This window comes from Megalopta genalis, chromosome 4 (assembly GCF_051020955.1).
Source record: "Megalopta genalis isolate 19385.01 chromosome 4, iyMegGena1_principal, whole genome shotgun sequence".
Taxonomy (NCBI): Eukaryota; Metazoa; Arthropoda; class Insecta; order Hymenoptera; family Halictidae; genus Megalopta; species Megalopta genalis.
The window spans coordinates 26,446,953-26,459,733 of NC_135016.1; the positions used below are offsets into that span (position 1 = coordinate 26,446,953).

At 49.5% G+C, this 12,781-nt stretch overlaps 2 protein-coding genes across 7 annotated transcripts in view; one reads left to right on the plus strand and one right to left on the minus strand.

The window, feature by feature from the left end:
- Egfr (epidermal growth factor receptor) overlaps nt 1-12,781 on the minus strand; it is a 329,246-nt gene that overhangs the window by 74,345 nt on the left and 242,120 nt on the right. The window lies entirely within an intron of this gene.
- On the plus strand, nt 2,328-7,362 carry LOC117222213 (uncharacterized). 2 transcript variants are annotated; one of them, XM_033473795.2, is made up of 3 exons: nt 2,328-2,663; nt 2,756-4,560; nt 4,651-7,362. In XM_033473795.2, exons 1-3 carry the CDS (start codon nt 2,609-2,611, stop codon nt 6,985-6,987), a joined length of 4,197 nt encoding a protein of 1,398 aa, XP_033329686.2. In that variant the 5' UTR covers nt 2,328-2,608; the 3' UTR covers nt 6,988-7,362. The 2 variants fall into 2 exon arrangements, with proteins under 2 accessions (XP_033329686.2, XP_033329685.2); XM_033473794.2 differs by having other exon boundaries at nt 2,756-7,362.

Sequence of the window (12,781 nt, forward strand, 5' to 3'; positions counted from 1 at the left end):
CGGAACGCAGGCGAATGTCATCTCGACTTCGTGGAAGATCGATCAGCGAGCTCCGTATGCTGCGGCTAACGCAATTCCACCGGGGCTAATCAATACCTTCACCTTTCCGGGTGCATCTACCGTCGGGCATTCCCAATTGTATTGCAAATCATCGGATTCGTGGAAGGACTTCGCCATTTCCCGTGCCGCATTGCACGCGTCTTCGGCTTTCCTTTCGATTGCGGCCTCCACCAGCAAGAAGCATTCGAGGAAACCGTCTTTTCTGCAGTTAATCATCGACGGATTACAGTAATGTCTCCCTAACTGACGCTCAGATTGTACACAGAAATGGACAATTTGGGAAGAGGAGACACGATTATTCGAGGCTTGCGGTTTGTTTTCGTGGTTACGAATTGTCAAGGTTATGTCAAGGTTATGCATGGCTCGAACAATCGTATCTCTTTTCCCCAAATTGTCCATTTTTGGGGACAATCTGAGCGCGTCAGTAAGGGAGACATTACTGTAATAATAAAACTATTATCTATACATTTTCAAATTCGATTTTCTCCTAAACGAAGCTTCAAACAGAAAAATGTTATTCCTTTTTTTCGACTTATTTTCGCAAGTAGAATCGCCCCACCCATTGTTGACAATTCGTGGCTATAAAAATGAACCGCAAGGAGCGAGAATAATCGCATCTCCTCTCCCTAAATTGTCCATTTTTGTGGAGAATCTAAGCGTCAATTGGAGAGACATTACTGTAGTTGTTCTCTATTCTTCTATAGCAGTTGCTAGATAAGTTCTTGTGGACTAATCTATAAATATACAGATTAGTCCACAGTGTTAGTCTATAATATATAAGTCTATAAGTTTTTGTGGAGAATCTAAGCGTCAATTGGAGAGACATTACTGTAGTTGTTCTCTATTCTTCTATAGCAGTTGCTAGATAAGTTCTTGTGGACTAATCTATAAATATACAGATTAGTCCACAGTGTTAGTCTATAATATATAAGTCTATAAGTTTTTGTGGAGAATCTAAGCGTCAATTTGAGAGACATTACTGTAGTTGTTGTCTATTCTTCTATAGCAGTTGCCTCCGTCCAAGGATAATGTTTACAAACATTAATTTTGCAAACAGTAGTAAACGGTAGGCTCGAATAATCGTATCTCCTCTTCCAAAATTGTCCATTTCTGTGGACAATCTCAACGTCAATTAGAGAGACATTACTGTGTACAGTGAATTCTCCCCAATTGTCGCTCAGCTTGCAAACGAAAATGGACAATTTGGGAAGAGAGGATACGATTATCCAACCCTTGCGCCTCATTTTTATAGTTGTTGACAATCGATAACTATAAAAATGAGTGTCGCGAGGTTCGAATAATCGTATCTCTTTCTTCTCAAATTGCCCATTTTCGTTTCTAAGCTAAACGTCAATTAGGGAGAATTTACTCTACTATCTCCGTGATCGAAAAAAAGGTTTATCGAGCTACTCTTTCCCTGAACTTTTCAGAACAATTCGCCCTGGCATTGATTCCACAACAAGATCAGCAATATCCTCGACGATAGATTACTTCGCCTATGGGACTAGTTTTCTTCTATTTATTGTATTTATTGTATTTACCGTACTGTTACCAATACATTCGAATTATTTGTTAAGTACAAATGTCATTCGTATCTTCCTTTCTCGTCTGAAAGCATGCAATTAAAAAAGTTCGCATGCGCGATAATCGATCTCTCGACGTTACAAATATTATCGATACGCTTTTAAGCATACAAAAATGCTGCTTTAGCGTTTGTTCCGGTGTAACGTTCTAAGAACGCTTCGATGCCCGGGATAACCGATAAAAAAAAGAAAAAAAAAGAACAAAGCTTCTTTCCGAGAGCTTCTCAATGGACGTAGAGCTGATTTACAATTCCGGCCGGTTTAAATCGATTACGTTCGGAAACGGAAAGAGGGGAAAGATGGCGGAGATAAAGCGAACGTCCAGATTCGTTGCATTGTGCAGCGTCGAAGATGCCGGCGTTAAAGTCACGCCGCGGCGCGGCAGCGATCCAGCGATCCTGCAGATCCTTATCCTGCGATCTGCCCGCGGCGGGCGGGCATCGCCGATCTGAAAGTGCCGCCACGCCGAGCCGCGTCGAGCGGCTTCGCATCGGTGCCATTTTTCGTGGCTTGCTTACTTATGCCGTGCAGTGCCACAAAGAGGCTGCCCAGCTACGGGAACAAACAACTTCGCGAACGCCGCGAGAAACAAAATCGATGGCACGCGTTTATGGAAATATGTACGATCTAAGCGCGTTGCGCGATCGAGCAGCATTTAGATCGCACAATAAACGGAACAATAGCAAGGCGGAAGATCGTTCAAATAGCTTGAAGCTGGGCAAGTTACAACGACGAGGCGTAGAGGCGATTGACCGACAGAACCAAGCCGCGTATAAATTCGTTTGTTTAGCGGAAGTCCACCTAACCTGATCGGCGCGACAACATGAATTCTTAACAGTCACACCTCTTCTTTGGTCCGGTTCTCAAAATTAAACGAGTTTAAAACTGAAACGTTTGTTTCCCCGATTCCCGAACGAACGCGGGACTTTCGATCGCTAGAGCACGCCGACGATGAGCCGAACACGATGAATCGCCTGAAACACGTATTAGGATCCAACGTGTCCCACACAGTATTATCCCGTAAGATTTCCTTGTAATCCTCGTAATCCTCAAACTTTCATTCCATTACGATAAAAGCTTCTTTCCGATATTAACCGAATATTATTCGCAAGACGTCATTAGCACGAGACGTAATTCCGATCTACGATGGACCGCGTCCCGTGTGAAACGGGCTGTCGACCCGAAATTCGCCGACAACGGGGAGCAGCGGGACAATTCGGCTGGATCGCAGAAACGCAGGCTGAAATCGAGGACGATCTTGGGCAAGAGAGCGTTGGAGAAATACTCGGAAGAAGAACGTTTCCAGAATCGTCGGAGAGCCTCGTGTCAGGCCAAGAAATCGAGCTCCCAGTACAGCAATCGCAAACAAGTTGGCAAATCAACGAATTCTAAGAACGACGCGGAAAGCGTAGAAACGGCCGTGATCGAGGACGAGGCAGGGTCGTACGCGCGGATGATAGCTGCCTACAGCGAGGACGTGTACTCGAAAAACGCGTTCGCAGCCCCGAAAGACGGCGCCGGTTCGGCGATGATCGCGAGAACCCGTCCGAGTCCGTTCAGCAACTCTTGCGTGATCTCGATGAAGCCGTTCCTTTCGGCGGGTCCCGTCGCCACGAGCCACGAGGCGAAGTTCAGCACAGAGACGTCCGCGGTGCAGAAAAATCTTAGAAATTCTCGCGGCGACTCGGTCGAGAGCGGAGGAGCCGAGAACGAGCTGGAGAGGTCCGCGACCTACGCGGCGATCATCGAGAGGTACAGCCACACCGTGACCCTGAACGTCGACCCCCGAGCATGGGGAAGCAACGGAATATCGAGACGGCACGTCTCCACGAAGTTCGACAACGTGTCGGGGACGGCCGGGGAGACGGAGGGCGTCGCGGTGGCCGCCGAGACGAAAGAGATCGTCGGGTGCAGCAAGAAAAGTATCCCGGACGGTTCGAGCGGGCCAAAAGCGAACGACAACCGCGAAAAAAGAGAGGTCAGGCGGGAATCCCAGACGACTAAGGATGTAATAAAGGATCCGAGGCGAATCGCAACGATGAAGGATGACACTGACGCCAAGTCGCGGGAGAAGTCGGCGTCGCAGCCGGCGGAGGAGCCAAGCGATTGGCTGGAGAAGATGGTCGAGGCGCACAAGAAGAGGATCAGGGACAGAAAAGCGGCGTCCGCAAGAACTCCGGAAGGGGCCAATGAGAACGTCGAGATGTCCGGTAACAAGCCCACGAATCCGATATCCGACTACATCAGGCGCGGAGCTACGGGCTCGAACGCTCAGAGAGGAGCGGGCCAGGCGTCGACGAGCAACTCCGCCCAGTCGTCGGCCGTCTCCGATCCGGCCAGGCAGCCTCAAATAGAGCTGAGGATGACGCCTTCGCAGAACGAGTCGGTGGTAGCCATCAACGTGGACGAGCTCTCCCGGAACGTCCAGGTCGGCCAGGATCGTCTCTCGGTGGTGATCTCTTCGAAGAAGAACGCGAACGCTCCCGACAGGGCGAACGCGGAAACTCGGCCAGATTTCGGCTCGATGCAGATATCCATCAGCGAGGACACCGTCCCGGTGAAGCAGATCGAGTTCTCGATCAACGGGAAGCCGGTGTCCGAGTTGAAGAGCATCGTCGCCAGAACGGACAAACTGGACGTGCTCGGCTCTATGGACAAAGTGGAGATCAGGATACCGCCCAAGGATAACAACGATGCTAGGACGACGAACCAGCAATACGTAGCCAGGCCAGCGGCCCACCCGGCTGTTCTGAATCTTCACATAAACGCTAAATTCAACGAGCCGCGAGTACAACAGCCGAAAAGCACCGGAGCGAAGCGCGAAACTTCCCCCGCAACGCCTCGAGTTATACCCCCGAATCAGAGTCCTGTTCCTCCGAGGTCGTACAAGGTTTCGTCCAGCAGCCAAAACGAGCCAGTAAGCAAACCCGGCGATACGGTTGCCAACGTCGAAGGCGGCGAAGAGCTCCTTAGAAAGTCACAAATTAATCCTACCGAAGTGTTTCAGAGAGGAGCTAGCAGAACGCCCTCCAACAACCTCGCCGGAAACGTGGACAAAGCAGTGAGTGAAAACGCGAACTCGGGAGCGAATCAGCTACCCAGGAATTCTCAGGACACAAGGGTGAACCCTGAGAAGCCTGGACGGGATGGTTCGAACCGAGAACCGTCGAACATGATACCGTGGTGGTCCTCCGAGGAGGCTTTCAACAACATCAAGAGGAAAGGAAGCGGCGGCAAGGACGCGTCCCCGGGAATAGTCGACGCTGTTGCAGAGCCGAAGAGACCCGAAGCGAGCGTCGAAAGGATCTGCAAGATCTCGGACTACAAGCCTGAGAGCGCGGATATCGGCAAATCTGCGGAGAATGCGGAGATCGTTGCGCAATCGTCGCGAATGGAAGTCGAACGAAAGGAAGTCAGAGTCGAAAGGTCGCGCGAGCTTTCGGACGCCAATGTGGTCAAGGTGACGAGCTCGCAGAGATACGTGCCCACGAACAAATCCTCGAAACAACACGCGAAACGGAAGAGTAAAGTGGCGAAGAAGGCGAGCCGCGTCAGGTCCACGACGAAGACGACTTCGAAACAGCATTTCGACTGGCCGATCAACTCGGTGCCGTCTCCGAAGGTCGTGAAATTCGTAGCGGTGACTCCCCGGAGGGTCGACGTGGATAGCGGAACGGAAACGAAGAGCGCGGCCGTGAAAAATCGGCCGACAATCGAAGAGGAGACCAGGGGACAGAGGGGGGACGCGGCACGAGCGGCGGACGGAAACGCGGAGCGCTCGGACACGGTAATCGAACCGGCCGATTTAGAGAGATCCGCTAATAGATCTGCTGGTGTTTCAGCCAAGTCTGCGTCGGCTGCGAGAGAATCCGGTACGGGAGCTGCGGAAGGGAAAGCGCCGGACAAAATGAGCGACGCGATTAAAAAGCTTCTGCCGGGAGGTCGGCCACCCGGCAAGCGCGTCGTCGATCGCAGAATGGCGGAGATCCTGAAGAGCATGAAACCGATCGAGAAGCGGGAGGATGGCACCTTGATCGATTACGGGGTGACGGTGTCCTCGAGGAAACCGTCGAAAACGAGGACCGACGCGAACGGCGTGCCGCAGGTTCTGCCGGTGTCGAAAAATCTGGCCGATCGACCGAACAGCGCCAAGCTGAAGCAAGATGCACCTGGCCGGATCGAAATTATTCGTGAACTGAAAGTATCTACGAAGACGAAGGAAGTTAAGGACGATCGGGCGAAGGTTCTCGAGGGCGAGAAGTTGTCGTCTGGACGGAAAGAAGTGCCGAAGTCCAAGGGTCGGGACAAGGTCGTCGATCCTGTGAAGATCTCCTCGGTCAAGAAGGAGACTCTGACGGAGCCGAAAGTCGTAACTAAGCAGTCGAAGGTCGTTGAACCGGTCAAGGTGCTCTCGGCGAAGAAGCCAAACGTGCCGGAAGACGCGACGTCCTCGACGACGAAGAAGCAGTTGCATCAAGGACCCGGGAATATAACCTATCAGCCGCGGCTCGACTCGGAGTACATGCTTTCGAAACAGTGGGTTCCAGATGCGGGTCGAGAATCGGTCAAGTTTCGACACTCTCGAGCAAAGGCGCGACTCGAAGGGACGAAGGAGACCGCCGATGCACCGATAAGCTCTGATTCGATGAAAATATTGCCGACCGAAAGGACCGGCGGCGGGGCAAATTTAGTAAAATCAAAGGTTTCTTCGAAGCCGACGCGGGAGTCTGCCGGTAAAAAGGAAACGCCGTCGATTACGTCGAAAGGATTGGAAGCAAGATCGGGTGTCACGGGGTCGTACAACCCTCAACTGGCTGTGAAAAAATGTCGGATCCGCTCCTGTCCGCCGACGCAACGCGCCGCGGACAAAAAAGCCGAAAAGATGCCTCCAGAAATTGTGGACGAACGTTTCAAGGTGACCGGAGCTGCGCCGTTGAAAGGAACGATTAGACAACAGCCATCGAAAGGCAATTTAGCTAATTTCTCGAAGGTCGGCAAGGTGGAAAGGATGGAAACACCCAGGCCAGATAACACCGAATCTGGCGGAGGGTCTTCAGGTTTCGGCAACTTTATCGTAGGACCCGCAGGCTTGAAATCGTCAAGGTCGTTTGTGATGCACACGATAACTTCGGCCGACAAAGTATCCAAACGTGTGTCGACCTCGTTGCAAAGAGAAGAGAAGCTTCGCGGCGAGGAAATGACCGACGTCGAAAAGCCGATCAACGAAGAACATCGTCAATTGTATCTGGCACCGAGTCGAAGCGAGAGGCCGGAGAAGGATTTGTTGTACGCGTCCTGGTTGCAACGTTTCAAGAACAGCATCGACGATGACAAGATATTGTAGTAAATCCGTTGAACCCGATTCGCGCTTGTTGCCGCTCGAGCTTCGCCAACTTCGTTGAGACTACCAAATTATTTTGCAGTTCGGGCCAATTTTTCAGAATCTTATTTTGTACCCTTCTTATACAGTATTTTATGTATATTTTTGTTACCTCCACATCACGTATTGTAAACGAATGAGATCAACATTATTCGTCATCGTTCGTATCGTATCGACACCCTCGTCTTCTCTCGAATCTTCGAAGATATTTTGCTCCAGCAACAACAACAAAAAACTTCCCGAGCATCGACCGATCGTCTCGAAGCTTGTCTTCAATTTCACCGGAAAAGTGTACGGAGCTCGTTTATAAATAAAAACGTGTGCACATCGTTCCCATTCCTTTAGAGCACTTTCTTTTGCGACGCGGAACAATCGCGGCGTGGAATGATAAACAATTAATTGTTCGACCGCTTATTCGGCCGATTAATTACGTCGGTGGACCGCACTCGAAACGTTTAAATCGTTCGGCTGAGCTCGGTGTTTCTCGCAGTGTCCGAGCCGGACAAACAATAAGTTCAACCCCGAACGAACGCACCGTCCCGCGCCGCGTCCACTTGGGCCCTGAACGGGTTAACCGGTCGAAATTGGATTTCAATTTAGCCGGTAAGAAAGACGCCCTTGATCGGGCCGGGCCAGGTAGCATTGTGTCCATTGTGCCCTCGAAATCAATCGATCCTCCTGTTTGGACGCGGCAACGAGCGGGGAGAGAGAGAGAGGAGAGAGGAGAGAGGGGCGAAGGGGGGCCGGGCATTGGTTGTCTGGCGGCGTTTACTCGCGCGTTGCGCGTCGCTCGTTCGCGTAATCAACACCCTTGACCGGTGCAATGGTACCGGATCGACGTGGCCGAGGGTGGGGGCACGGGGGGACACAATGGTTACGATGTTGTTTGCGCAAGAGTAATCGACCACCTCGGCCGCGGGCAGTTTTATAAGGGCCCACGAGAGCCGAGATTGGGTAATTAAAATTCTCATTAAAGCCAGCGCGCAACGGCGGCATCTTAAAACGCGGCTCGGCGCGGACAATGGGCCCTCGAAACGAGGCCGCGGGGCCCCGGAGCAAAGTGGGGCCCCGAAAGAACTGTGCGCGACGCGGCGCGGCCCGACGGGTTCGGGTTCTGGTTCGGGTTCGGGGCCCGGAGACTCGGGGCCCGGTGAGAGGCAGAATGGAACGAAGCTAACAGGCCATGAAGAAAGAGGAAACCCGTGCCGAAGTCTCGTTTACAATCGAGGTATCCGGAGAGCAGTCGAAACTCCGCTCTGCGCCCCTCCCGCGTGTCCAGGCTTGTTCTTCTACACCTCGTAAAATTCCTGGTGCCGCTACACCGTATCGCTCCACGGTTTTTACTCGTCTCTTTCTGGAATTCACCGGGTCCTATCGATGAATCCCTCGCTTTGTAGAAGAAATTTATTGGCGTCCGTTAATGCGTTCCCCCGTCGCGTCCCGTCGCGTCGCGTCCGATCGAAGAAGAAGATTTTAATTGCCCCGGCATAATGGCCCGCGGGAACAGTAAATCGTTTTTCTACGAATATTACAATCGCTCGACGACGGATCCCCTCCATTACGTCCTATTCTTAAAACGGGTCGCGAACTTTTCCCCTGTAATAATCGGCGTACATTCCTGCGCCGCGGAGGACCGCTAATGCTTCGCCGGCCATTATTATTTTCGAACACGCTTCTTACGGTACACCGAGCAAATTTATTGCATCGTTCTTCCCCTCGATATTCGTAACCGGACCAGGGATTTCCTGTATTTACAGCGTTTCTCATTTTCTGAAACCGAACCCGGAATAGCGTTATCCATGCGCGGACGACGAAATTATTTGCTCGTTTGAACATTAATTTGTCCGCTGATCTACGCGCAGCTGTCTTCCTAATTTGATTAGGATCCCCGCAAAATGCAATGATATTGAAAATACAATCGATGTCGCGCAACTGAATCTTTCAATTCCGGTTTGATTAACCAGTTAGTCCATGATCTTCGCACCTAATGGGGAACGTGACACCGAAAGTCTGCAATGAAAGTCGAACTTCGTAGTGGGATTTTGTAAACACTTTTTTTATTTCGTTTATAGATACATTCTTCATCGCAGGGTTAAGAGTGATAACGTTGTCGGTGGTCTTTGTTTTATAAACGAGCGAAAAATCGTATTCTATTAACACGTTCCGTGCCGAGCTTTTTTTACTCGAATCTTCACACTTTGATATTTTACTAACACTTGATGTATTACATGCAATTATTAATTCTCGTACACATAACAAGGTAACAAATACTTATCAACGCCCATTCTTGCGGTGGAAATTGATTCTTCGGTTCTAAATTTCTTGTAAACAATTTGTTCAGTTCACTAAGTAAACATGCAAGCGTGTACCATCGATGGTACACGTGGCACGGAACGTGTTAACCAGTTAGCTGTGTTTGACGAGTATACTCGTCATGGAGAAGCGGCAGCGTTTTGCGCCATGACGAGTATACTCGTCGTGCTAGTTAAATTATAATTTTAGTGAAAACAAAAACATATTCTCAAATTTCAAGACGTTTCGAATACTTCGAGGCCAATCGTACACGAAAGTGTTTACATTGTTATAGAAATAAGATTAGAAAAAGATCACGATATCGGTATTCGACGTGCGAAGTGCGAAATGCATATAATTATATATTGTTCCTTGCTTTGCTAAATACCACTCTCTCTACAGCAGCAATTTGAATTTGTAGCTTTTATAAGTATTTGATTATCCCTGGGTTTTTCATTTTATTATGTATATGGTGTACGTTAACGTCAAGTGAATAAGTAAATATTAGGAATAAAATAGTTAATTTTATCAAATAAAACCATCTTTTTGACCCAACATTTTAACAGCGACACTTACTCTGTATTTGACGAGTATACTCGTCATCGCTAGATTCTCGCGACACACATAAGTGCGCGTTCTGAAAAGGAGTCGCCACAGTTAACTGGTTAAATCAAATTTATTCGTTTTACGAAATTCTCGAGCCGACACTAAAAGTGTGCTTAATCGCGTAACTTACTTACCAGGCAAGGTGCCATTTCGCTTCAGAACATTGTTGCCGCCGAACGCTTGCGCAACGATGAATGTAAGATTTGCACGGGATCAAAGTAGCAGACCAGTTGGTCACGAACGCATTGAAAATTGCAGCACCGCCGCTATGGTATAGAGAATCAAAAATTGAGGTACGGTCACGCGCAGCCGCAAACCCTGCGCCGGGAGTATGAAAAGAACGTAACATTTGCAACCCGGGCAGGTCATAATGGGCATAAATATAGCGTGCGATCGGAGAAACGAATGCTGAAAGGATCGACTCTATCGAGGGGACCGCGAGAGCAACGCGAGTTTCGGAGTCGCGGTCGAGACGAATCGACGTATCGATGCCGACGCCGATACCGGTGATTACGCGAACACTCGGCAGCCTCCAATTTCGGGCCCTCCAACGCGAAAAGCGGCCCGCACGGTCGCGCCGCGCCGCGCAGCGCCGTTAGGTGAAGCGGGCCCCATCATCGAGGGCGCCGTCGAACGTCCCAAAACCCGTCATTACACACGCGTTCGCCGCGCGCATAACCCCGTTCTGACAGGTTGCCAGTCATTCGAAGTAATGCGCCTCGACAGGCCGAGGTTAAGCGAAGCTTTATCGATACCTACATGCCTGGCGCATTCCGGCCGATGCAGGAGAGGATCCGCGAGCGGTTCTGTTCCCCAGCGAGCTTCGCCATCCAACACTTTTTTCATACTTTTTCATTCTGTCGCTGTTTTCCCGCTGTCGATTTTATTCCGTGCAACTTTGCCGCTCCGTATTTTCGCGAATGTTGCGTGCAACATCGAAGGCATCTTGCTCGAAGACCCACCGGTGCACGAGGCGTCGAGCTTAGCCGGTCCTCGGAGACGTATTGGGTCTGGGAGAAAGTTCGTGGCGTTTTCCCGATAGATGTCGTCAATTGTTAATAACTCACGAACAACTTATTGCAACAATACCATTAAACGCTTCATTTAAAGGTGAGACATTGAACGTTATTTTGATGTATAAACATCGTGGTGGTGCAGTACTTGAAAAGTTGTTGGCGTTTGAAAATGGAGAGAAGTAATGAGAAATTTTGCTGTGTTTTATAATATTATTACGACAAAGGGAAGAACGCTGTGCAGGCTTGTGAAAAAATTTGTGCTGTGTATGGTAAAGGTACACTATCAAAATCAGCTGCGCGGAAATGGTTCCCTCGCTTTCATTCTGGTAATTTTGATGTGAAAGACGAGTCATGCTCTGGTCGTCCAATTACTGAAAAAACTAATGAAATTGTTGAAAAAGTCCAGCAAGAGATAAGCATATTAGCAGTGTCGATATTGGTATGGAACTAGGCATTGAGCACAAAAGTGTTTTGAACCATTTACACAAAGCTGGATACAAACGGAAGCTGGATGTTTGGGTTTCTCATGAGTTCAGCGCGAAAAACACGATGAATCGAATCAACATCTGTGATACGCTGCTGAAACGTAATGAAATCGAGTCATTTCTGAAATGTGTCATAATCGGTGATGAAAAATGGATCACGTACGACAATCGAAAGCGCCAAAGATCGTGGACAAAAGATGGTGAGCCGTCACAAACGTTCGCGAAGCTAGGATTGACGCCAAAAAAGGTGATGCTGTGTGTGTGGTGGGACTGGAAGGGAATCGTCCACCATGAGGTGCTTCCAATTGGTCAGACGATTAATTCTCAACTCTACTGTGAACAACTGGAGAGATTACGCCACGCAATTGAAAAAAAAAACAGCCTGAATTGCATAATAGGAAAAGTGTTGTCTTCCATCACGACAACGCCCGACCACACGTTTCTTTGACGAACCGTAAAAAATTGCGAGAGTTTGGTTGGGAAATTTTGATGCACCCACCGTATAGTCCAGACATAGCACCCTCTGACTATCACTTGTTCCGATCTCTGCAGAACTCTCTCAATGGAATTAAACTGGCTTCAAAAGAAGCCTGTGAAAACCACTTGATTCAGTTTTTGAACCAGAAACCGCAGAAGTTCTTCACCGATGGCGTCATGATTTTACCCGAAAAATGGCGAAACATTGTCGATAATAATGCAGCATATTTCGTTTAAATAAATTCATTTTCACAATATAAGAAATCCAGTTGAATTTTACTAACAAAACGCCACGAACTTTTCCCCAGACCCAATATAATCCCCAAAAAGAAGATCGCTAGGTCTCGGTATGCATCGGAATCGTTCGTACGCGAGGGTATTATTCAATTAGCCGAGTGGCTCGAGGGGCAGGCCAGTTAGAGATAATGACAAAGCTTGCGCGATGATAATGGCAGTTTGCGTCGGTGCGGCACTCGCACTCGAATCATCGTTTATTCACGACTCGTCGGAATCGCGGATGCGAAGTGTATCGTCGACGAGGATCGCGAGACATGTTGATTATCGGGATCGGGAGTCGTTCATATTCAGGAATGTAGATGAGCCCGGACTGTTTTCGCCCCGGCGTCCATCCTGGAGCCCTGAGCGTTCCTCTCCTCGGGCCCAGCACCTTCTTCGATCGAGCTTTCTTTCTGCTCTCGAGGGGAACTCCGTCGGCCCTGGTTCAGCCTCGTAATGAAAGCCGATCCGACCCCATCGGGGTCCGCGGTTCATCCCCGGGCCACCGATTTGATTTATCGTGCCGTTGCTCGTGGTCTGTTAGAAATATCCGGGAACAACCTTTCCTGCCTGTCCATCGGTCATCTAGCCGGCGGAAGAGATTCC